This window comes from Melopsittacus undulatus, chromosome 8 (assembly GCF_012275295.1).
Source record: "Melopsittacus undulatus isolate bMelUnd1 chromosome 8, bMelUnd1.mat.Z, whole genome shotgun sequence".
Classification (NCBI taxonomy): Eukaryota; Metazoa; Chordata; class Aves; order Psittaciformes; family Psittaculidae; genus Melopsittacus; species Melopsittacus undulatus.
This window is the reverse complement of record NC_047534.1, coordinates 44,305,290-44,327,365: the sequence shown is the minus strand read 5'-3', so window position 1 is coordinate 44,327,365 and position 22,076 is coordinate 44,305,290. Positions and strand designations below refer to the sequence as shown.

The following is a 22,076-nucleotide window of genomic DNA, read 5'->3' as shown; positions in this document are numbered from 1 at the left end:
GTGGTTGAGTCTGTACCCTTGTAAAAGATTTAATTTTCAGGCTCAGTCATCCCATGTGTAAATTACCATGACCAGCAGAACTTTAGAGACACACTGGACAATACATTACACTGTCATTATGTGTTTATTGTATCTATCAAAAATATTTAATTCTTATTTGATAATCTGTGGTTTACTCACTTCTGTGAACTTTATAACTAACTTTATTAGATTTTCATGGCACCCTCACCCTGGTGTAATTTTTTTCATGGAAAAATCTGATCTGTGAAACATTTTGAATTTCTGGATTTTGACTGCCCCATCCCTGGCAGCGTTCAAGGCCAGGTTGAATGGGACTTTGAGCAACCTGGTCTAGTGGAAGGTGTCCCTGCCCATGACAAGGGGGTGGAACTGGGTGATCTTTACAAAGCAAACCATTCCATGATTCTATGATTTTTTATTTTTTTTAAATCTTTAGTCAGAGGATTGAGGTAACGAAGTGAAAAGTTTAATATGGAAATGACATAATTAAGAGAACAGGAAGGATGGAAGGGAAGGGCATTAAACAGAAGGAAATAGAAGATGGTTTGGTTTGAGTTTGGGTTTGTTTTTGTTGTTTGTGGGTTTTTTTTCTAGGGCAACTCCTTCCCAATGGTTTATTATAAATACATTTCTAAGAATTATTGATGAAAGATAATTGTATTATTTATTTTACAGCTGTTCTAGTTTACTTATTCATCTGCCTGCAGACCAGCCCAGCGTTATGCAAGCCAGAATTGATGAAGTGGTTAAAGGAGTCACAGGGAATTTAATGAAATGTGGATATGCCTAACAATGAAGCATCTACCGTTGTCTAACAAACAGTTGATTATCAGTGTTGCTTATCCAGTTAAATATAAACAGATCTGGTAGCTATGGCTGTTGAATAAGATTTTCTGGACACCAGAAAGTTACATTTGACCAAAGGTCAGGTCCGGAGATGGTTTTTGAGAGCTTTTATATGCTCGTCAAGTTCTGAAGATACTATGGGAAATTCTGACCTAAATTGACCGTTCTAATTCACCCAACTTTGGGGAGTTTTCTTTTTTCGGATGTGACTTCATTTTTCTTTAAATACCACCAAGTGTTGACTGGTTTGTATGAATTTAGAAGGCCTTTTTTTATACCATTCTACCAACATGATTTCATCAACAGGTACTTAGAATATACTTTTATTCTACTTTGTCTGACTTGAAAGTCCTTTCTGCATTATAGAGGGATTCCTGGAGAAAGAGGTCCAGCCTTGAATCTTCTTGAGAAGTTCAGGGCTCACATCATTCCCGCCATATGTTTGAAAGGATATATAAGCTTAATGAGCAATATTGCCTTTCTGTTTTTGTGTAGGTCTCTTTGGTTAGCTTAACAGCTAATGCCTTGGGCTATTCAGAACTTGGTGCGATTAAATCCCTTAGGACACTAAGAGCTTTGAGACCTCTAAGAGCCTTGTCACGATTTGAAGGGATGAGGGTAAGACAAAATGAAAGAATCTGAAACTATGCATGCATAGAAAGAATACATGCATGCAGAATAATCAATGACAAATCCATGCAGAAATGCTACACTATCATTGTATATATTTTGCATTTATCACTAACATATAAGCAAAAGGCTTCATCTGCTTATATGAATTCATGTGTTATTGCACACATTGTTACACTTATTGAGGCTCCTTGGCCTTTCACCCTATTTCATATTTTCCTGGAGAGCCTGAGGATCAACTGCATGGATCTATGCAATGTTACTACAAAACTGAATTTATCGCATACAAATAAATCCTACTATAGACAGAACAGTTAAAAAAACCCCAATACTTCCTCATGAAAGTGTGTGTACATATACACACATACGTACGCCCATGTGTACTCCATACCAGTATAGAATATCATGCATAGTCTATCAAATATCTTTTAACCCACTATACTGTAAATATTAACTAGGATTTTTTGTTACAATTTAAAAGTTTTGTAACAATTTCCTATGTTACTAAGTAAATTAGCAGTGTTAAAATACCCCTCTTTGAGAATAAAGCTGTTGCATTCTATTTAAAACTTTTCTAGTATAGCAAAGATGGAGCTGGCTTTCTGATTTCTGGCATAAATTGGTGGGTTACTGCTTTCCCTATTGATTTTAAGTTGTTGATTATAATCTATAGACCACTAACCAGCCTGAAAACATATCAGAAGACTTTTGCTGACAGTTAGGTGTACTTGAGAAGTTACCGTCTCCAGCTGTTTGTTATACCAGTTATAACACCCACCTGAGACTCTCTGCTGCCCAACTAGGCTTTCTCAGTCTATCCCAGTGCAAAGTCAAATTGATCAGATCAATTCCTTAGTGTACTGAAATGGACAAAGACCTTATGTGCTCTGCTATGACAAGAAAATTCAAAAATGTTTCTCTTAAGGGCAGTAGTCAACAACTGGAGATGGTATATAACTAGCTCCAGACAAAAAAAGTTGTCTGACTTATACCTTCAGGGTCCATCTGTCTGCCTTGGGCATAGATCCAATCAGCAGATGCACCTGAGCTGAAACCTTATAGCTGTAATTAAAAGGGATCCTTGTGTGAGCTCCCTACTGCAATCACTGATCTTTGGGCACCCCAGGTTGTAAACTGATAAGCAAATTTGTAAGTCAACTATAAACTGGTGAGCTTCTGAAGAAAATGTGGTGCTCTATGTGTGGGGGAATACAATAGGTTTTGATTGAAGGTTATAAATTCAAACAGAAAATACCACTTCCTTGCCTCCAACAAATGCCTGGAACTTTGCTAAAGCAAATTTGAAAATACGAGATGCTCGTATCAGACGTAAGGCCTATCTAAAACATCAGTAGTCTCTTGCTAAAGAACACATTAGCTGTTGGAGTTTTTTAATTGTCAGTCCCGTAACTTTAATGTTGATGAAAACTTTACGTACTGATTTGACATGATCTGCTGTGTTTCTTTGTAAAATACCCAGATAAGGAGGAGATGTATGCCTTCAGCAAAAGATATAATAAGAAGTAGTGGGTGGAGTTAGATAACTTTTATTAACCAGGTAATTAACCATTGAATTTGAAATTTTTATATAGATATAATGCATTTGCTTTATTTAAACTAAATTCAGGCTTATTGTCTTTAAAGATACAGTAGCTCAAGCTGGTGAACAAATTAGTGTGATACGATTTTAAGGTCTTATACATGGGAATTCAAGATGTCTGTTCCCAGCGTAGTAATTTATTGGTGTTTAACATCTGTGAACTGAAAATATGACAGCATAGTATGGTGCACATTTTTGCGCAGACACTTAAAATTACTTCCAGTGTGAGCATTCTGCTTCCTATATAAAAGGAAAAATTCCATTCCACACATCTAAAATTTTAAATCCACTATACTATTTTCTAGGTTCAGGAGTTGTGTCTGCCTAGACTAATAATAAAAACCATTGCCCCTATGGAAGATATTACGTTTCCCCTGAGTCTTCCCATCACTATTATTGCTAGGAGAATACACTTTACACTTGGGACTTCATGAAAGTAACCCGTGGGAGCATAATTAATCTGTCCGGGCTCTGTACCAAGCAGTATTACTTACTGCTGTATGGTGCTAGGCACATACTACCCCCCCCCCCTTTTTTTTTAACCAGTAAACAATGTTTTCAATATTTTTCTAATGCTTTCCCTACCTTCACTTGCTGTCAGACCTTGCCAGCTTTTCTCACACCTCTGCTACCAATGGATCAGTGTTTTCAGTGATGCTCAGCAGTCTGTTTTGAGTGTCTTCAAATGATCCATATTAAATACTGGTCCTGCTATAGCTTTAGGACTCAGACTAAATACGGAGAAAGTAGGTCAGCTGTAGAAATCCAGCAATTAAAGAAAGAAGAACATGGCTGGACCTGTAGCTGTAGCAGAAAGAGGAACAAAATTCTCGGGTGTAATGAGACTGAGAGCTTGAGGACAAATATTTTCACTTCATTAACTGTCCCTTTATCTCTCAATAATTATACCTGATGGATTGCATTATTAAATTGAAAAACCCCTCTACTTATATTTTAAGTAGAAGAACTGAGACACCTTTAAATAAAAATAATGTGAAAATAATAACTAATATAAATTTGGAAAATGTTCCCAAACTGGGAAAAAAACGATGTTGTCATTAATTATGCCAGTGAAGCTTCCCACTGAAACCAGTGAGTTCATGGAATTCCAATTTTAACTAATTCAGAATTATTGTGAAACTGTTCATTTGTTCAGGTCAAACTACTCCTCATGGCCTTTCACAGTCATGTTGTTGATAAAGCTGATAGTAACAGCACTGTTGAAATAATCAGAATAGATGTACCCATTAGTCAGGAAATCCTCTCTGCCTGGCTGATGAGTGAAAAAATGCTAGATTATTTTTGCTTATTGATTTATAATAGGTATTGATAAGGAGATTATTAGTATAAAAACAATTTATATATATATTTATTTTTTTTACTTTCCGCATTATAAATAAATATTTATTGCAACATTTGATTTAAAATATGTGGCAAAGTAAAGCATGGAAGCTTTGGACTTCATCCACCATTCTGCGCTTTTTATTGAGTCAGAGAGTAATTTACACTGAAAGAGACCTCGTTTGATCCAGTTCCTAAATTTAACAATTTCATTGAGGTCCTATTATCCAAAGCATGTATCACCCCAAAAAGGTATTGTTTTGGCAGGAATGGTGCCCTGAAAGTAAAACAAGTATATCTCCTTTCCTTCAGCCCATCTACTATATGGTATATATGGTGGTGATTCATCACCTACTCCTAACATTCAAAGATTTTATTTTCTATACTGAAAAATGGCAAGGATTGACTACTTTTTACAAGTAATTGAATCTATTGAACCTGTTGACTGTGGATACAAATGTAACACCAAAATATTTTAGAGGCTAAGCTACATATCTATATTTCAAATAGAAGTAAATACCATAGTGTGCTAAGTGATCTGCTGTTGTACCTACATGATATAAACTAAATGAATTATAAACAATTACATCTACATAACACTTAATGTCCTGCATTTTTAAAACAAAGTCTTCATTAGGTTCTAATGATCTGATTCAGTTGTTTTGGCAAAATTGACAATGGTGCTCCATAGTTATTAAATTCTATATTGTTAGACTTAAAAACAGATTTAACATGGGAGTTAGCAAATCTAGCAGTTCATCAATTTCATCATTAATTAAATCATTCTCATTCAGAATGGACCTACTTTCTCCCTAATTTTATTTTCTTTACTATTTGATTTTTATTCTGGCATGCTTTTTATCATTGTTTATCATCATACATGAACTCATTTTCCTATTTTTCTTTCCTCATTTTCCTAAAATTCATTTGGGAATTACATCTGGTCTCTTCGTTCTTCAAGTCTTATCTGCCACTTGCCTGAACACTACCAGCAATTCTGTGTTCAGAGGAATGTATCTGCTTTTCTGATTTTGTGTATAGCCATTCAAATGAACATGCATATATCCCTGTTTTATTTAAAGAAAATCTTAAAATGACTTTTGAATAAAAACTTGCTCAGTAGTAATAATAATTTCGACTGTTTATCCAACATGTAATAGAATTTTTGTTGCAATCAGTCATTAGAAATATTATGGGTATGGTTTTGCAGACATATGTGAAGTAGATATTTTATAAAGAAACAGTATGTGATGATTTAGTTTGTGAGATGATTTTTTTCTTTTTAGTTAATTTTTCCTGTTCTTTTCCCCATTCTTTAAAGCCACCACATGCTAATGTTTGTATGGCTTTCATTCTAATTACATTGACATTTTGTCTTTCCTCTATACTGCTTTTTTTACTTGATATTCTCAACAACTAAAAAAGTGTAATGCAGCTTTTAGAGTTAAAATAGAGTGTTACATTTAAGAAGGTCTGATGAAGCAATTATAAAACAGATGCCTGGGTTCTTACACTGTCTCTCCTTGCACTGTAGGTGGTTGTGAATGCCCTGTTAGGAGCAATTCCATCCATTATGAATGTGCTTCTTGTTTGCCTTATATTCTGGCTGATCTTCAGTATCATGGGAGTAAATCTCTTTGCTGGAAAATTTTACTACTGTGTTAACACTACAACTGATGAGAGGTTTGATATCAGCCAAATCAACAACTATAGTCAATGTGAGGAACTCATAAAAAACAATGAAACTGCCCGATGGAAGAATGTGAAGGTTAACTTTGATAATGTAGGCCTTGGTTATCTTTCTCTGCTTCAAGTGGTAAGTTGCCACTCTTTAATTTTTATTTCTTTTCTGTATCACTGTTGTTTACTTGTATCAGTAAAAATTAATTTTCCGTTGTTTCCTGCATTTGGAAATCTTGTCTGTCACTTCTTGGTTTATAATTTTATAGTGTGGGATAAATCCATGACTCTACAGAAATAGTACAAAGCATAGAGGCTAAGCTGACTATAAGAAAAAATATGTAATTAAAAACTAATTTACCTGCACTGAATCTATGTCAAGTGCACCTACTTTCCTCATACACAGAAAAATAACTTTTATATCAGATATTAATCAAAATCACAGAACCACAGAATCCCGAGGGTTGGAAGGGACCTCAAAAGATCATCTAGTCCACCCCCCCTGCAAGAGCAGGGTAACCTAGAGTACATCACACAGGAACATGTCCAGGCGGGCCTTGAATATCTCCAACCTAGGAGACTCCACAACCTCCCTGGGCAACCTGTTCCAGTGCTCTGTCACTCTCACAGTAAAGAAGTTCTTCCTGATGTTAACGTGGAACCTCCTATGCTCCAGTTTACACCCATTGCCCCTTGTCCTATCACTGGATATCACTGAAAAAAGCCTAGCTCCAGCATCCTGACACCCACCCTTTACATATTTGTAAACATTGATGAGGTCACCCCTCAGTCTCCTCTTCTCCAAGCTAAAGAGACCCAGCTCCCTCAGCCTCTCCTCATAAGGGAGGTGTTCCACTCCCTTAATCATCTTTGTGGCTCTGCGCTGGACTCTTTCAAGCAATTCCCTGTCCTTCTTGAACTGAGGGGCCCAGAACTGGATGCAGTATTCCAGATACGGCCTCACCAAGGCAGAGTAGAGGGGGAGGAGAACCTCTCTTGCCCTACTAACCACACCCTTTCTAATGCATCCTAGGATGCCATTTGCCTTCTTGGCCACAAGGGCACATTGCTGGCTCATGGTCATCCTCCTGTCCACCAGGACGCCCAGGTCCCTTTCCCCTTCACTCCTTTCCAGCAGGTCAACCCCCAGCCTGTACTGGTACATGGGGTTGTTCTTCCCCAGATGCAAGACTCTACACTTGCCCTTGTTGAATTTCATCAAGTTTCTCCCTGCCCAACTCTCCAGCCTGTCCAGGTCTCGCTGAATGGCAGCACAGCCTTCTGGTGTGTCAGCCACTCCTCCCAATTTAGTGTCATCAGCGAACTTGCTGAGGGTATACTCAGTTCCCTCATCCAGGTCATTGATGAAAATATTAAACAGCACTGGTCCCAGCACCAACCCCTGAGGGACTCCACTAGTCACAGACCTCCAGCTAGATTCTGCCCCATTGACCACAACTCTCTGCCTTCTTCCTTTCAACCAGTTCTTGATCCACTTCACTACCTGATCATCAAGCCCACACTTTCTTAGCTTATCTATGAGAATGCTGTGGGAGACAGTATCAAATGCCTTACTGAAATCAAGAAAAGCCATATCTACCATTCTACCAGCATCCCTCCACCTAGTCACTTCCTCATAGAAAGCTATAAGGTTGGTCAAACATGACTTCCTCCTCATAAAACCATGTTGGCTGTTCTTAATAACCCCCTCATCCTTGATATGCCTAGAGATGGAGTCAAGAATAAGTTGTTCCATCACCTTTCCAGGGACGGAGGTAAGGCTGACCGGTCTATAATTACCCGGGTCCTCCTTCTTGCCTTTCTTATAGACTGGTGTGACATTTGCCATCTTCCAATCCTCAGGCACGTCTCCCGTTTCCCACGATTTACCAAAGATTATGGAGAGTGGCCTAGCAATGACCTCCGCCAGCTCCCTCAGCACCCGTCGGTGCATTCCATCCAGACCCATTGAATTATAGATGTCCAGATTGCATAGCTGATCCCTAACCCAAACCTCATCTACCAAAGCAAACTCCTCCTTTGTCCTGACTCCTTCTGGGGCTACAGGAATCTGGGGCCCCTGGGGAGAGTCTGCAGGAGTAAAGACAGAGGCAAAAAAAGCATTCAGCACTTCTGCCTTCTTTGTATCCTCTGTCTCCAGGGCACCCACCTCATTCAACAGTGGGCCTATATTGCCTCTTGTGTTAGTTTTATTTGCTATGTATTTGAAGAAGCCCTTTCTATTGTCCTTAATCCAACTAGCAAGATTGATTTCCAAGAAGGCCTTAGCTCTCCTAATTGCCTCCCTACATCCTCTAACAACTGTCCTATATTCCTCCCAAGTGGCTAGCCCCTCTTTCCATAATCCATAGATTCTCCTTTTCCACTTGAGTTTGCCCAGTAGCTCCTTGTTTAACCACGCTGGTCTCCTAGATCCCTTACTTGATTTCCTACTCATTGGGATGCTCTGATCCTGAGCTTGGAAGAAGTGGTCCTTGAATGCTGACCAACTATCATGAGCCCCTTTACCGCCTAGTACCCTTTCCCATGGGACTTCCCTTAGCAGTTGATTGAACAGGCCAAAGTTGGCCCTTCGGAAATCCAGAACTGTGGCCTTGCTAGGTATTCTATTCCTCCCACACAGGATCCTAAACTCCACCATCTCATGGTCACTGCAGCCAAGGCTGCCATTGACCATCACCACTTCAACCAAACCCTCCTTGTTGGTGAGTACTAAATCTAGCAGCGCTCCTCTCCTAGTTGGTTTGTCCACCATTTGCATTAAGAAGTTATCATCAGTGCACTGGAGGAACCTCCTAGACTCTGAATGATTGGCTGTGTGAGTCTTCCAGCAAATATCAGGGTAGTTAAAATCCCCCATGAGGACTAAGGCATGTAGTCACAAGGCTACTTCCAGTTGCCTGTAGAAAGCCTCATCAACTCCTTCGTCCTGATCAGGAGGTCTATAATAGACTCCCACAACTGTATCACCTGTACCAGCCTGTCCCTTAATTCGTACCCACAGACATTCCACTTTCTCCTCATCTGCCCCTGGACAGAAGTCAATACATTCTAGTGGCTCTCTCACATAAAGAGCAACTCCACCACCTCGCTCTGCTGACCTATCTTTCCTAAAAAGGACATAGCCATCCATGAGCACATTCCAGTCATGTGAGCTGTCCCACCATGTCTCTGTAATTGCCACTAGGTCATAACCTTTAGACTGCACACAGACTTCTAACTCCTCCTGTTTATTCCCCATGCTGCGTGCATTGGTGTGCAGGCATTTCAGGGAGCGAGCAGAGCACGCTGATGGCACCCTTGGGAGGTGGGAGGCCTTTTGGTCTTCATTAATAGTAGAACAATGCCTCACTAGTTCAGCTACGACCCCCTCGCACTTTGAATCTAACCTGAAGCTCTGTGAGTTAGCTCTGCTAACTCTTGTCCTAGTACCCTTTTTCACCTGCGGGACAGGGTCTAAACTATCCTTTCCCACAAATGAAACAATAGATTGACAGTCCTCCCTAGTCCGCCATCCTTCAAGCCCTAACATGTTTCTCTTGGGCTTGTCCCTAACAGGCCCAGTTAAATCCCCGCCCCCCTTCATATCTAGTTTAAAGCCCTAAGCCCTGCTAACCCCTGCCCCAAAACCCTTTTCCCCCCCTGGGACTGATGTATCCCACCTGCCACCAGCAAACCAGGTGTCTCATACAGCAGCCCATGACTGAAAAATCCAAAACCCTGCCTATGGCACCAGTCACGTAGCCATACATTAATCTGCAGAATCTTCCTATTTATCTCTTCACCCTTGCTTGTAACAGGTATGGAGGCAAACACCACTTGCGCTCCAGACCCTTTAACCCGCCGTCCCAGGGCCCTGAAGTCTCTCTTCATTGCCCTTGCCCTCCTTGTAATAATTTCATCACTGCCAACCTGAAAAACCAGCAGCGGATAATTGATAAAAGCTCTTAATAAATGCTGTGTCGTCTATAGTCAGATATTAGAATTTTCTTGCAATTCTTGTATATGAGTAAAACATACAATGGAAGAGTCACCTGTTAACATTGCACTGTGCTGGTGTTTATGATGAGCACTTAAAGAAACATAATCTTTAGCTCTCAAACAATGTTTCTGACAAGCCATTTTCCAGGAAAAGCATGAGGTAAACACCAGTGTTCTGTTTCTAGGCTACATTTAAAGGATGGATGGATATCATGTATGCAGCTGTGGATTCTCGTGATGTAAGTATAGTCCCTTGAGTCCACTTGTTTTGACTGTGCAAGCTCCAAGATTTAAGGATATAATTTTAACGTCTTTCAGAAATAACAGTGAAGATGAGAGAACAAGGAGTTATTATAGTTTTGTAGTTAAAGAAAATGGAAACCAGAGGAAAAATACAAGAGACAAAGAAAGCAGAGGAGCAGTCCTAAAGGATTCCATGCTCTCTATTGTGCAGTTGGTCCAAATTCCTCATTTCCACAGTAGACTTATCGCTGTGAAATGCCTTTTCCTTCTTTCATTATGTGCATTGGGGCATTATTTACATTTGGAAACAGGCACTGATACCCATCTTAGAGATGATTTTTTTATAGCACTGATGTTTTTATAAAGTTGAGACTTTCACTGTGCTCAGCAAGCTCCGACTCCTTTCTTCAGGGCAGAGTTCCTGTTCTTAACTCGGCCTGCCTGTGCACTTTCTTACCCTTTTGCCTTCCTCTTGCTCTCTTGGTGCAAGCTGTCATCTAATTCTGAGTGAACAATTGAATAAATTTTACTGGCAAAGCCCCAGGTTTTCTGATAAACTACACTCACAGTGGGAGGCCTGTTGTAGTACTAGTAAATATGCATAGCTGTACCAAGAAAATATACGTACTCTAAACATGGCTTGGATGCCTCTCCCATAATCAGGACAGTTTCCTGAGTACCTATATTAGTGAAAGCTCCACAGGCCCACATCGGGGGCCTCCCATGAGATACATAGAAATTTTACAGCTTTAGAGGCTGGTGTTTCATGTAGACTTAGACAGATAGTACTATACTAATTTAAGACTTCAGTGTTTATTCTATGCTCATATCAGCCAGTTACATTTTTTTTTAAATGAATTATCAAGTTTGATGGCTAAGTTCTTTGTCAAGAATGTAACATCATAGATTGAAGATGGGTGGGATAGATACATGGTAACTTGACCATAAGAAGCAAAGATCAGAGTGGCAAAGCCCTAAGTTCTATCCAGATACTGATTCTGTGCTCACAGTTAAACTAATGATTAGTTTTTATGCCTTTTTTGCAGGTTTTGGATCAGCCTAAGTATGAAGATAACCTGTACATGTATCTTTACTTTGTCATTTTTATCATCTTTGGATCATTCTTTACCTTGAACCTTTTCATTGGTGTCATCATAGACAATTTCAACCAGCAGAAAAAGAAGATAAGTACTTCCTTGTTATTCTGAAAAGAAAGCTAAAAAATTGCTTATGTTTAGTCCACACACAATAATTTAATTCATTTTTTTTTTAATTTATGATAAATTAATATTGGCTCTGCATATTGAATATGTTAAATTATTAAAGCTTGTGATTTGGCTTGATGTAGGTTTAATGGACAAGTGACAACATATGTCTGTCCATGCTTAGTGAAAAACTCAATGTCGTTTTTGTAAAGGTGTGGATTTGGGGCTGGAGTCATAAAAAGACTAACCTCTTGTCATGGTTTAAGCCCAGCCGGTAACTCAAACCACACAGCTACTCACTCCTCCCCTTCTTCCCCCTTATTCCCAGAGGTATGGGGAAGAGAATCAAAAGAGTGTAAATCCCATGAGTTTATATAAGAACAGGCCAGTAACTAAGGTATAACACAAACCAGTACTTCTGCCACCAGTAGTGTAATGATAAAGGAAATAAGGGAAGAGAATACAAGCACTCACCACCCGCAGACCAATACCCAGCCCAACCGGAGCAATGATCTAGGCCTTCCAGGTGACTCACCCCAGTTTATATACTGGGCATGATGTGCTGTGTTATGGAATACCTCTTCGACTAGTTTGGGTCAGGTGTCCTGTCCCTGCTTCCTCATGGCTTCCTGTGCCCTCCTCACTTTCAGAGCATAAGACTGAAAAAGTCCTTGATCAAAGTAAACACTGCCTAGCAACTACTAAAAACATCAGTGTGTTAGCAGCACTGTTCTCAGACTAAAGTCGAAACCACAGCACTGCACCATCTACTAAGAGGAGAAAATGACTGCTACAGCTGAACTCAAGACACCACTGAAATAGCTAAATGTAGCTATAAAAACTCTTAGCTATACTACCTTCGTGTGTCAGAGCTCAGTGGTGTAGATTTTTGAACACTAGCAATAAACTCTTTATTACCTTTATTTGTACTAGTCTTTGTATTTTGTCAACACTGCCTTGAAAGGTATCAGTGTTTCAGCTGCAGAACTTAGCTAAAGTACCTGACTACACAAAGTCTTATTGAAGTGGTGGAAATGCTGTTGGATCCATGTGCTGAAATTGGTTGACATAGAAATACTTTTTTTCTACTTGTTCCACATATTAGTTCCAGGATCTCCTACTTCAAGTCCTGTCCCAGCAGATGGAGAAGAGGTTGTAAAATATGACTCTCTAGATACTTTGTAATTCTCCTTTGCTATCATAGATGTTAGTTCTGAAATTTTGCCAAAATTTAGAGGAAAAACAAGAGAAGACGATTAGAATATCTTATTATTTTGTGTCTCTGTAATAACTGATGAAGCTTAGTAGAACAGAAAATGCATACTCTCCTTCCTCTATACCTCCCTGTCAACAAAGGAAGGCAAAGGTTTACCACAAACAATGCAAGTTCAAAAGCTTCCCAGAAAAACACCCCAAACATTAAAAGTGGAATATGTAAAGCAATTCTTCTGTTATGAAAGTATTAATAATCATGATAACAGGGGATTCTTATGTCTGTCCCAGCTTTTTCCACAGATGAAAATGTAAACAAGAGTGATTATAAGTAATCAATAGAAATATGTGATTGTAACCAGTTTTTGTCTCTTTGGTTTACTTTGGAGGTCAAGACATTTTTATGACAGAAGAACAGAAGAAATACTACAATGCAATGAAAAAACTGGGTTCAAAGAAACCACAAAAGCCAATACCTCGACCAGCAGTAAGAATAAAAATCCATCTGATATTTTTACATTTATTTAAAATTGAGATTGTTTCAGTTATGCCTTAGGCTGAATTGAGTTGTAAACTAAAAAATCGTATATGAAAATCCTTATTCATGTGAAATCAAATGTTTTTTTTCTCCATCTAAATATGTGTGGACTCTTCCCTTTTCTCCCTTATTCTTTCTCTGCTGATGGCAATGTCATTTTATGTGGCATTTTTTCAAAACACTGGTTTGATTAGAACAATTAAATGTGGCAGTGTATTTATCAAAATATGTAAAAACCTTTTTCAGTCACCAAGGAAGAATCTGAAATTTCTGTATGGGGGTAGGTTATTGTATCATTGCTTCAAAAATAAGCCCTTTTGCCCTTCACACTCCTGTTGCACAATCCATATAATGGTTTGCTCTCCTCAGCAGGCCTAACCTAGCACTACAGAGCAGGGTTTGGCTGGAGCAGAGTGTTGCCAGCTCTTCAGTTCTACTTTGGATTGTGGAACCTGCTCAGTGGCCAGTCCATCCATTCAGTAAATTCTCTATAGATGAAAAATGGAAGATACTGTTTTGAAGGTCATTTTGGTGGCATGAAGAGTACTGAATTCAGGGCTTGAAAACTTTGTGAGTTATGCTGGGGAGGGACTATTCATTAGGAACTGTAGTGATAGCACAAGGGTTAACGGGTTGAAACTTAAACAGCAGAGGTTTAGACTTGATATAAGGAAGAAATTCTTTACTGTTAGGGTGGTGAGGTACTGGAATGGGTTGCCCAGGGAGGTTGTGAATGCTCCATCCCTGGCAGTGTTCAAGACCAGGTTGGATGAAGCCTTGGGTGATATGGTTTAGTGTGAGGTGTCCCTGCCCATGGCAGGGGGGTTGGAACTAGATGATCTTGAGGTCATTTCCAGTCCTAACTATTCTATGATTCTATGATTCTGCAAATGAAGCATTACTAACTCTCAGTCTGCTTACACTCACTCACCTTAGTTTTTTTTTGCCAAGCTAAGCATTCAGTTAATAGCCTGTGTCACAAAATGTTACAGTGCACTGGTGCTGGGTGGCAAAGTCTCCTTTGCAGCTTCAAAAAAAATGCACCACACATGTTTTGAAATCATCCTTTTAATGCTTATAAACACAGTACATGCATTTCTATTTAATTATGTTTACATGTACAGCTAGAAAATTCATACAAATGGAGGATTTCATGGGAGACAGGCAGTCCCCTTCTTACTAGATTTGAATAATTTGTAGCCATTTCAAAGAAAAGAAACTTTACCCAATGTGTATTGTAATGAGTCTTATTTTTTTTCCCTCCCCAGAACAAATTCCAAGGCATGGTCTTTGATTTTGTGACAAAACAAGCATTTGATATCAGTATCATGATACTTATCTGCCTTAATATGGTCACAATGATGGTAGAAACAGATGATCAGAGTGAAGACATGGAAAACATCTTATATTGGATTAACCTGGTGTTTATTGTACTTTTCACTGGAGAATTTGTTCTGAAATTGATTTCACTTCGCCATTACTATTTTACTGTAGGCTGGAATATTTTTGATTTTGTGGTTGTCATTCTCTCCATAGTAGGTAAGAATAATTCATTTTTATGAAATGGCTCATTCTGTGGAAACTGGCACATTTTTGGCATGTAAAGTCTATTTATATTTTGGTTCAATATTGTCACTAGAAAGTCTGACCACAATTTTTATTTCTTCTGATTTCATATTATCCATTAGATAACTGAACAGTGTGTTAAGACATTTTTTAGCAATAGTTTTCATAACTCTCACTTTTCCATTAGTTGAAATTAGATATTTATTTTGAATGCAGTAGAAATTCCTCAGCATACAAACAAACATATACATGAAAGGCAATTTTGATATAAATTAACAGTGGCAGTTGCAGGAAGAGTCCAACAATCAGAAATCCAGGAGAAGAATCCATGTGGGACTGTTGCTAGGCTAGCATGCAAGCAGCCCAGACAGTAGGATAAAACCTTCAGCTTACTTGAGTTTTGTTTGATCCTGGGAAGTTTTATGCCTGAGCCAGAGTGAGCAACCAGAGAAGCAGAGCTGAAGCCGATGTAGTAATAAATCTATGGCTCTGCTAATGTTTGCTCTATCTAAAGCAGAAAACATGAAAGAACTTGAGTAAAAATTCTGTCATTTTAGCTTCTCAGAACTTTTTAATATGCAAATAGGTTTGCCATTTTTGTATGGAAACAAATTATTTTTTATAATTTTTTTGTAATAAAAGGATGTAATTATTTTATCTGCCTTGGGATACATAATATGACGCTCAATTCTTCTACTCTTCAGTGAGTTCTAAGAAGCCTTTTTATCATCACTTTCTTTAGGTTTGGAATTGCTGTGTCATTTAATACTAGACTCGTGGTCACACCATTTCATGTGTGATTAAGTTGTTATCTTCAAACATGCATATTTGCTTTGAATACCATCAATTGATTATGTGGCGCTTTAATATTATTATAAGTATGCTCTTTCTTCAGATTAACTGAGATTATTTTTTGTTACAGTTCAACAGAAAGCTGTCTGGTCCTAGCATTTGCTAGTTCAAACACATTAGTTATAAGTTCTTCCTAAAAAAGATTGATGTTTGGTATTTGTGCATCTTTTTCCATACTCAGTCCTACAATTAATATTTAAAATATACTTGATGCAGTTCTTCATTATCCTGCAAATTACTTCATAATTTCTCTTGGGATTTATGGGTTTCTAAAGCACACCAAACTTAGAATTTTTTGTAAGGTTTTACAGGGAGTTTATATAAATAGCTGAATGGCTAATTTCTAAAATCTCTTCAAATATCCTATTGTTAAAGTTATACAGCATTTGTAGGATAAGTATTTAAAAGTGGGTTTTGAATGTAATAATAATATTCTTTACTAATTTAACTTGTTTTTTCAACAGGTATGTTCTTAGCCGAGATGATTGAAAAGTACTTTGTGTCCCCAACGCTATTCAGAGTCATCCGACTTGCCAGAATTGGCCGAATCCTGCGTCTCATTAAAGGCGCTAAGGGAATCCGCACTCTGCTGTTTGCTTTGATGATGTCTCTTCCTGCTTTGTTCAACATTGGTCTGCTGCTGTTCCTGGTCATGTTTATTTATGCTATATTTGGCATGTCCAACTTTGCCTATGTTAAGAGGGAAGTTGGGATTGATGATATGTTCAACTTTGAGACGTTTGGCAACAGCATGATCTGCCTGTTTCAAATTACCACATCTGCAGGCTGGGATGGTTTGCTAGCCCCAATTCTTAACAGTGGGGAACCAGATTGTGATCCCTATAAAGATCATCCGGGGAGCTCAGTGAAAGGTGACTGCGGCAACCCTTCTGTTGGGATTTTCTTCTTTGTCAGCTACATTATCATATCATTTCTGGTAGTGGTGAACATGTACATTGCTGTGATTTTGGAGAACTTCAGTGTTGCTACTGAAGAAAGCGCCGAGCCCTTGAGCGAGGATGACTTTGAGATGTTCTATGAAGTCTGGGAGAAGTTTGATCCAGATGCAACACAATTCATAGAATTCAGTAAGCTGTCAGATTTTGCAGCTTCATTAGATCCTCCTCTTCTTATTGCGAAACCAAACAAAGTCCAGCTTATTGCAATGGACCTGCCCATGGTAAGCGGCGACAGAATTCACTGCCTTGACATCTTGTTTGCTTTCACAAAGCGTGTTTTGGGGGAAAGTGGGGAGATGGATGCCCTCAGAATACAGATGGAAGATCGGTTTATGGCAGCGAATCCTTCTAAAGTCTCCTACGAACCAATTACAACCACATTAAAGAGAAAACAGGAGGAAGTATCTGCTGTCATTATCCAGCGTGCTTACAGACGTCATCTTTTAAGGCAAAAAGTCAAAAAAGTTTCATGTATATTTAATCAGGATAAAGGTAAAGATGAGGACAATCTGCCCACGAAAGGAGATATGATTATGGACAAACTAAATGAGAACTCTACTCCAGAAAAAACAGATATGACCCCATCCACAACCTCCCCACCATCCTATGATAGTGTAACAAAGCCAGACAAGGATAAATATGAAAAAGACAAATCAGAAAAAGAAGATAAAGGTAAAGACAGCAGGGAAAGTAAAAAGTAACACAGAATTCTGTTTGTGATAAACTGTTTACAGCCTGAGAAAGTATGTATTTGTGTCAACAGGACTCCTGTAGGAGGTATATGCCAAACTGACAGTTTTTACATATATAAATATATATATAATTATATATATATATATAAAAGGTCAGTGCCTATAACAAGACAGTGACCCCTCGTCATCAAACTGCAACTCTGTAAAACAGGGTAACATCTTGACAGGAGGTTGTTGTTTTTATTACCAGCTGACACTGCTGAAGAGAAGATAAAATGGCCAATCAGACTGTAGGGACCAGTTAAAAAAACAAAGGTGCAAACCTATGAATCTCTGTGTTTAACATGAAACACACAGTACAGAAATTGTATCCACTGTTTGCATTTCAACAGCCACATTTGCCATATTTTTACAAAAATCAGTGTTGGTGAACTTATCATTTTTTAATTCACAGGTTGTTTACTATTATATGTGACTATTTTTGTAAATGGGTTTTATGTTGGGGAAGGGGGTATGAGAACCAGGTGTTCTACTCTCGGATTCTCTATAATGTACAGACAGAAGTGATTTGCATGAAGGCATGCTGCACTTGTAGTTCATGCATGGGAAAACATGACGTCGCACAAAGCAGCAGAGTCTGACTACTTCCATGTTTCAGGGTGGCTCTATATTTTGAGGTGCTTAATAACAGTATCCATCTAGTATCCCATCCAGACAAATTTTAATGTGCCTGTAAAGTCCCATAGAGTCTACAATAATAGAACAGATGTTTTATTTTTTCATAAGTCATTTAACTGTAGTTGAACAAACTGCATAGATAATTTACCGAGGGACATAGTGTCCATTTTTCTTCTGTAGAAAACGGCTTACCTGAACTTGGGGAATTGAATTTACCAAAAACCTGCAAACCTTAAGGATTATGAAGTTGTTCTGCTTCACCCTGCAGTATTGTTTAGCCATCTTCTGCTCTCAACAAGGTTGACATTGTATGTGTTGATTAAAAAAGTACCGTCTATGTAAATAGTTATTTTATCCCGTGGTGCATGTTTGAGCAAACAAATAATGACCTGTGCACAATATTTATTGCATCAAATATGTACCACAGTAAGTGTAGTTTGCAAGCTTTCAACAGCTGATATGAAGTATTCCGTACCATTATAGATAGTTTGGAAGCTATCACTGATGCATGTTTATCTTGCCTTTGCTGCTGTAATTTTACTCCTTCCACTGTTAAAAGTCTAATATGGCAAGCCATATATCAGTGGTTAAGTGAAACAAACTGTTCAATCGGTCGTCATTCTTTCATGACATCAAGCAATAGTTTGCAGCTACTTAAAAGCTCCTTGCTTTGCATTCTAAAATTTTAAGTGACTACTGTACGGTGTATAGTCAGACTGTACAGGACATGTTGCAAACTGCTTAATCTGTTGAAACATACATGGATAGAATTTTCTAAGAAAATATAAATATTGTAAAAAATACCATTTTATTTTATTTTTCAGCGTTTTGTACATAAAATAAGAATTGAGAATTATCTTCAGGTTGATGTCACTGTCACTTTTGTTACTTTCTATCCATAGCACTTTTTAATTCAAGAACTTCACAAAATAAGAAACAAAGGAAAGAATGGGGTAGCTTTAGGTTTCTGCTTTTTTATTAGTACTGTATTTTTGCACACATTTTAATGTGAAATAAGTTTCAAACTGAGTCCAAAATGCACTTGCTTCCAAATAGGTATAACTTGTAATTGAAATGTGTTGGGGAAGACTTGTTTAAAATTCTAGCACTGCCTGCATCAGAAGTTTCAAGGTAGTCTTTTTATTCATGAAATCTTTACCAGTGTTTGTTTACATAGACTATTCTTCTTGTTGATTCATGCTGCACTAGAACTGTTCAAAATATAATATGGGATCCACAATGTTTTTGGTTTTTTTTTTCCACAGGAATTAAATAGCAAACTTGTATAATTGATCACATCAGGACATTTTGTGTTTCTTACACAAGCAAAAATTCAATGTTGACTCCTCCTTTTACAAAAATATTGACTTGTGTGTCGGTGAACTGCATGCAGGAAAATGCTATTACCATACAGAACAGTAAATCACATTACAGTTGAGCCAAAAGAATAAAGACTTCGTTTTTTATTGTATTTAATTGTTCTGTCTTTGTTTTCATCACTAAAAACTGTTGGCTATCAAGAGGTGTTATGAAAATAGAATGGGAACGTATAAAGTGTAAGAAAATAGGAGTAGCAATTAAAAATTATAATAGTAGATTTGCAGAATAAATTGAAGCCGTATGCTTTTACAAAGATCTTCAATGTGAATTGGATTTAACACTCTTCAGCTTATTAATCCTGCTTAAAAGTATTCTTTAGTACAATAATGTTTATGTGCACATGATAATTAAACCCTGTTTTCATGTCAGGCATTCTCAGACAACTAGAAAAAAAAACAGATGTTAAAGAAACTATCTAGCTATCAAGGCTGAAACCAGTATGTATAATCTCAATGACATTTTACATTTGAAGTGAAAAGTTATTTTTGTCTGATAACAAAATTTTTGTTTACTATATGATTTGTAAAATACTTATAATCTGTTATTTTGCTTAAAGACATAAGGAGTAAAAGTCAGGAGAAACTTTGCAGGCACTTTTGGTAAAGCATCAAATTTCTTTGGTTTTTTTTGTTGTTCTTTTTTGTTTGTTTTTGGGGTTTTTTTGTAATGTTAGGGTGCTGAATGCAATTATAATGTAAAAAAATACTATGATTTTAAACTTGTATGGTGAATTTACAGAGTATTCTTCACTGTCGGGGAGCTGCCTTACATAGAGCAGTGGATACATACCCATGGAAGGGCTGATACCAGAATCCAGGAGGTAGATGTAGGACAGGCATTACAAAAGTGTTGGCAGTGGAACTGAGAATTTCGAGGGAATTACTATAAGTAAGTATTGTGTCAGTCATGTCATGTGAATTACCTGATCTATCTCCACTTTACAGAATTCCTCACAAGATGCTTAGAAGTATGTTGGAAAAATACCTGGTATGAAAGTATTTCTTTTCCCCCTAACAGCACTTCCTATGAGATGCAAATCAGTTTCCTGAAAAACTGAGGGACAAGAAATTGTCATTAGGCTTTATTTTAACTATGTCATAGGAGTGTCTTCTCAATGCATTAAAGTTACGTTTCATTTACATTGGTGCAGTCATTTCTGATCCTGTAAAACATGCTGAAATTGGTTCTAAATAAAATAGCATTTGCCACACTGAAAGCAGGAAAGATGATTTTTTAGGTAGCAATCATATGTGAGTGCTATTTCCAAAAAGGATTTTTCTCTGTTGTAAAGTAATGCCCTGAAGGTAGGGTACCCTGAACAAATAAAAAGCTAGAGAAAACATGCACTCATCACAGGTGTACAGACAGGTATCTCTGTGGAGTATCAGGAAAACCAGACATAGCCAAAGCTTTACATGATGTGCGAGTCTTGGCTTTGGGACAAACACTTCCAGCGGAGCAGCTGGATGATGCCCATCATCTCCCCACATTTTTCAACCACTAATGGTGTGTCAAGATTGCTTACACCAAAAATGACTATTAGTATACTAATGGAGCAAGTTCTCAGGCTGCAGTGTTGCAATTTGATTTTCTACCCCTATGCCTATGAAAAACACAGTTGTCAGGTAAGGTCTAGGATAAGAAAAGATGGGAATATCTGAATTCCTGTAATTTAAGGACCAAAGCTATGGCTGTTTGGTTGGGCTTCTGGAGGGAAAGGTGTTGGAAAAACTGCAGTTCCATACAGTTGTATGAATTAGACCATTCAGAAAATAATCATTATTCTTCTTGCAGGGATTCGTACCTAACAGACAGCTAGTACAAATGAGAAACATAATTAAATACCTCAAAACCGATAAGCAGGTATGGTTTTGCTTAGGCCTCTCTTCCCCCTTCTTTTTTTACATATCCGTGGATTTTCTGAGAACACCAGCAAACCGCAAACCAAATATGCACAGGTTCATCCACCGCAGCCATCCCCTGCATTTCACCCGTTCTGTTACGGAGGGATCCCGCTCTCTACGGCGGTGGTCTGAGATACGCACGGGCTGAGCGCTCGAGTAGCACCATGAGCCCGTCCCTTCATGAGCGCTACGAAGCCGCATGGGTCTCTTTGTGTCCCCCCCCCCCGGAGGGAGGCCGCTGGGCTCCTCACGCCCCCTGCCGGCGCCCAGCTACCGGGGCCCGCCGTTCTCTCTGCCCGGCGTGACACCGCCGCCTGCCGGCTGCTCCGCGCGGTGCGCCTCGGCCAGCACCGCCCCTCCTCCGCCAGGACCGCAGGCGCGGCCGATGGGGGCCGCCTCCCGGGCGGGTGGATAGCGAGCGGCCGCTCCGAGCCCGGCAGCCGTCGGGTGCTCCGGGACCTGCTGGCGTTTGCAGCTGCAGGAGGCAGGTACGGGGAGCGCGGTTGTGAGGCGTGTGGCCGTGGGCTGCTGCCGGGGGGAGCGCGAGCCCCGGGCGGCACCGCTGCGCCCTGCCCGGGGGGTGCGCGGAGGCCGCGGCCCATCGGTGCTGAAGCGGCCCGAGGGGGGTGGCCGGTGCTGCGCAGCTCGGGGCTCTCTGCCGGTGTCGGAGCGAGAGCAGGGGCCAGGCTTGGCCGTTACCTGCCGTTGCTGGCTGAGCAGCACGGGC

General features: G+C 39.1%; 1 protein-coding gene across 10 annotated transcripts in view; it reads left to right on the top strand.

Annotated features, from left to right (window-relative positions):
• The window catches only part of LOC101874197 (sodium channel protein type 2 subunit alpha), a 61,616-nt gene extending 42,080 nt beyond the window's left edge, over positions 1-19,536 (top strand). For 4 of the 10 annotated variants that reach the window (XM_034065235.1, XM_034065238.1, XM_034065236.1 and 1 more), the window contains exons 20-26: positions 1,363-1,485; positions 5,973-6,254; positions 10,306-10,359; positions 11,410-11,547; positions 13,163-13,267; positions 14,587-14,857; positions 16,201-17,396. In XM_034065235.1, the coding sequence (XP_033921126.1) occupies positions 1,363-1,485; positions 5,973-6,254; positions 10,306-10,359; positions 11,410-11,547; positions 13,163-13,267; positions 14,587-14,857; positions 16,201-17,396 (2,169 nt within the window). Of the gene's footprint in view, positions 1-1,362; positions 1,486-5,972; positions 6,255-10,305; positions 10,360-11,409; positions 11,548-13,162; positions 13,268-14,586; positions 14,858-16,200 lie in introns of all 10 variants that reach the window. The other 6 variants (XM_034065240.1, XM_034065241.1, XM_034065239.1 and 3 more) reach the window with 3 other exon arrangements.
• The last annotated feature ends 2,540 nt before the right edge of the window (positions 19,537-22,076 follow it).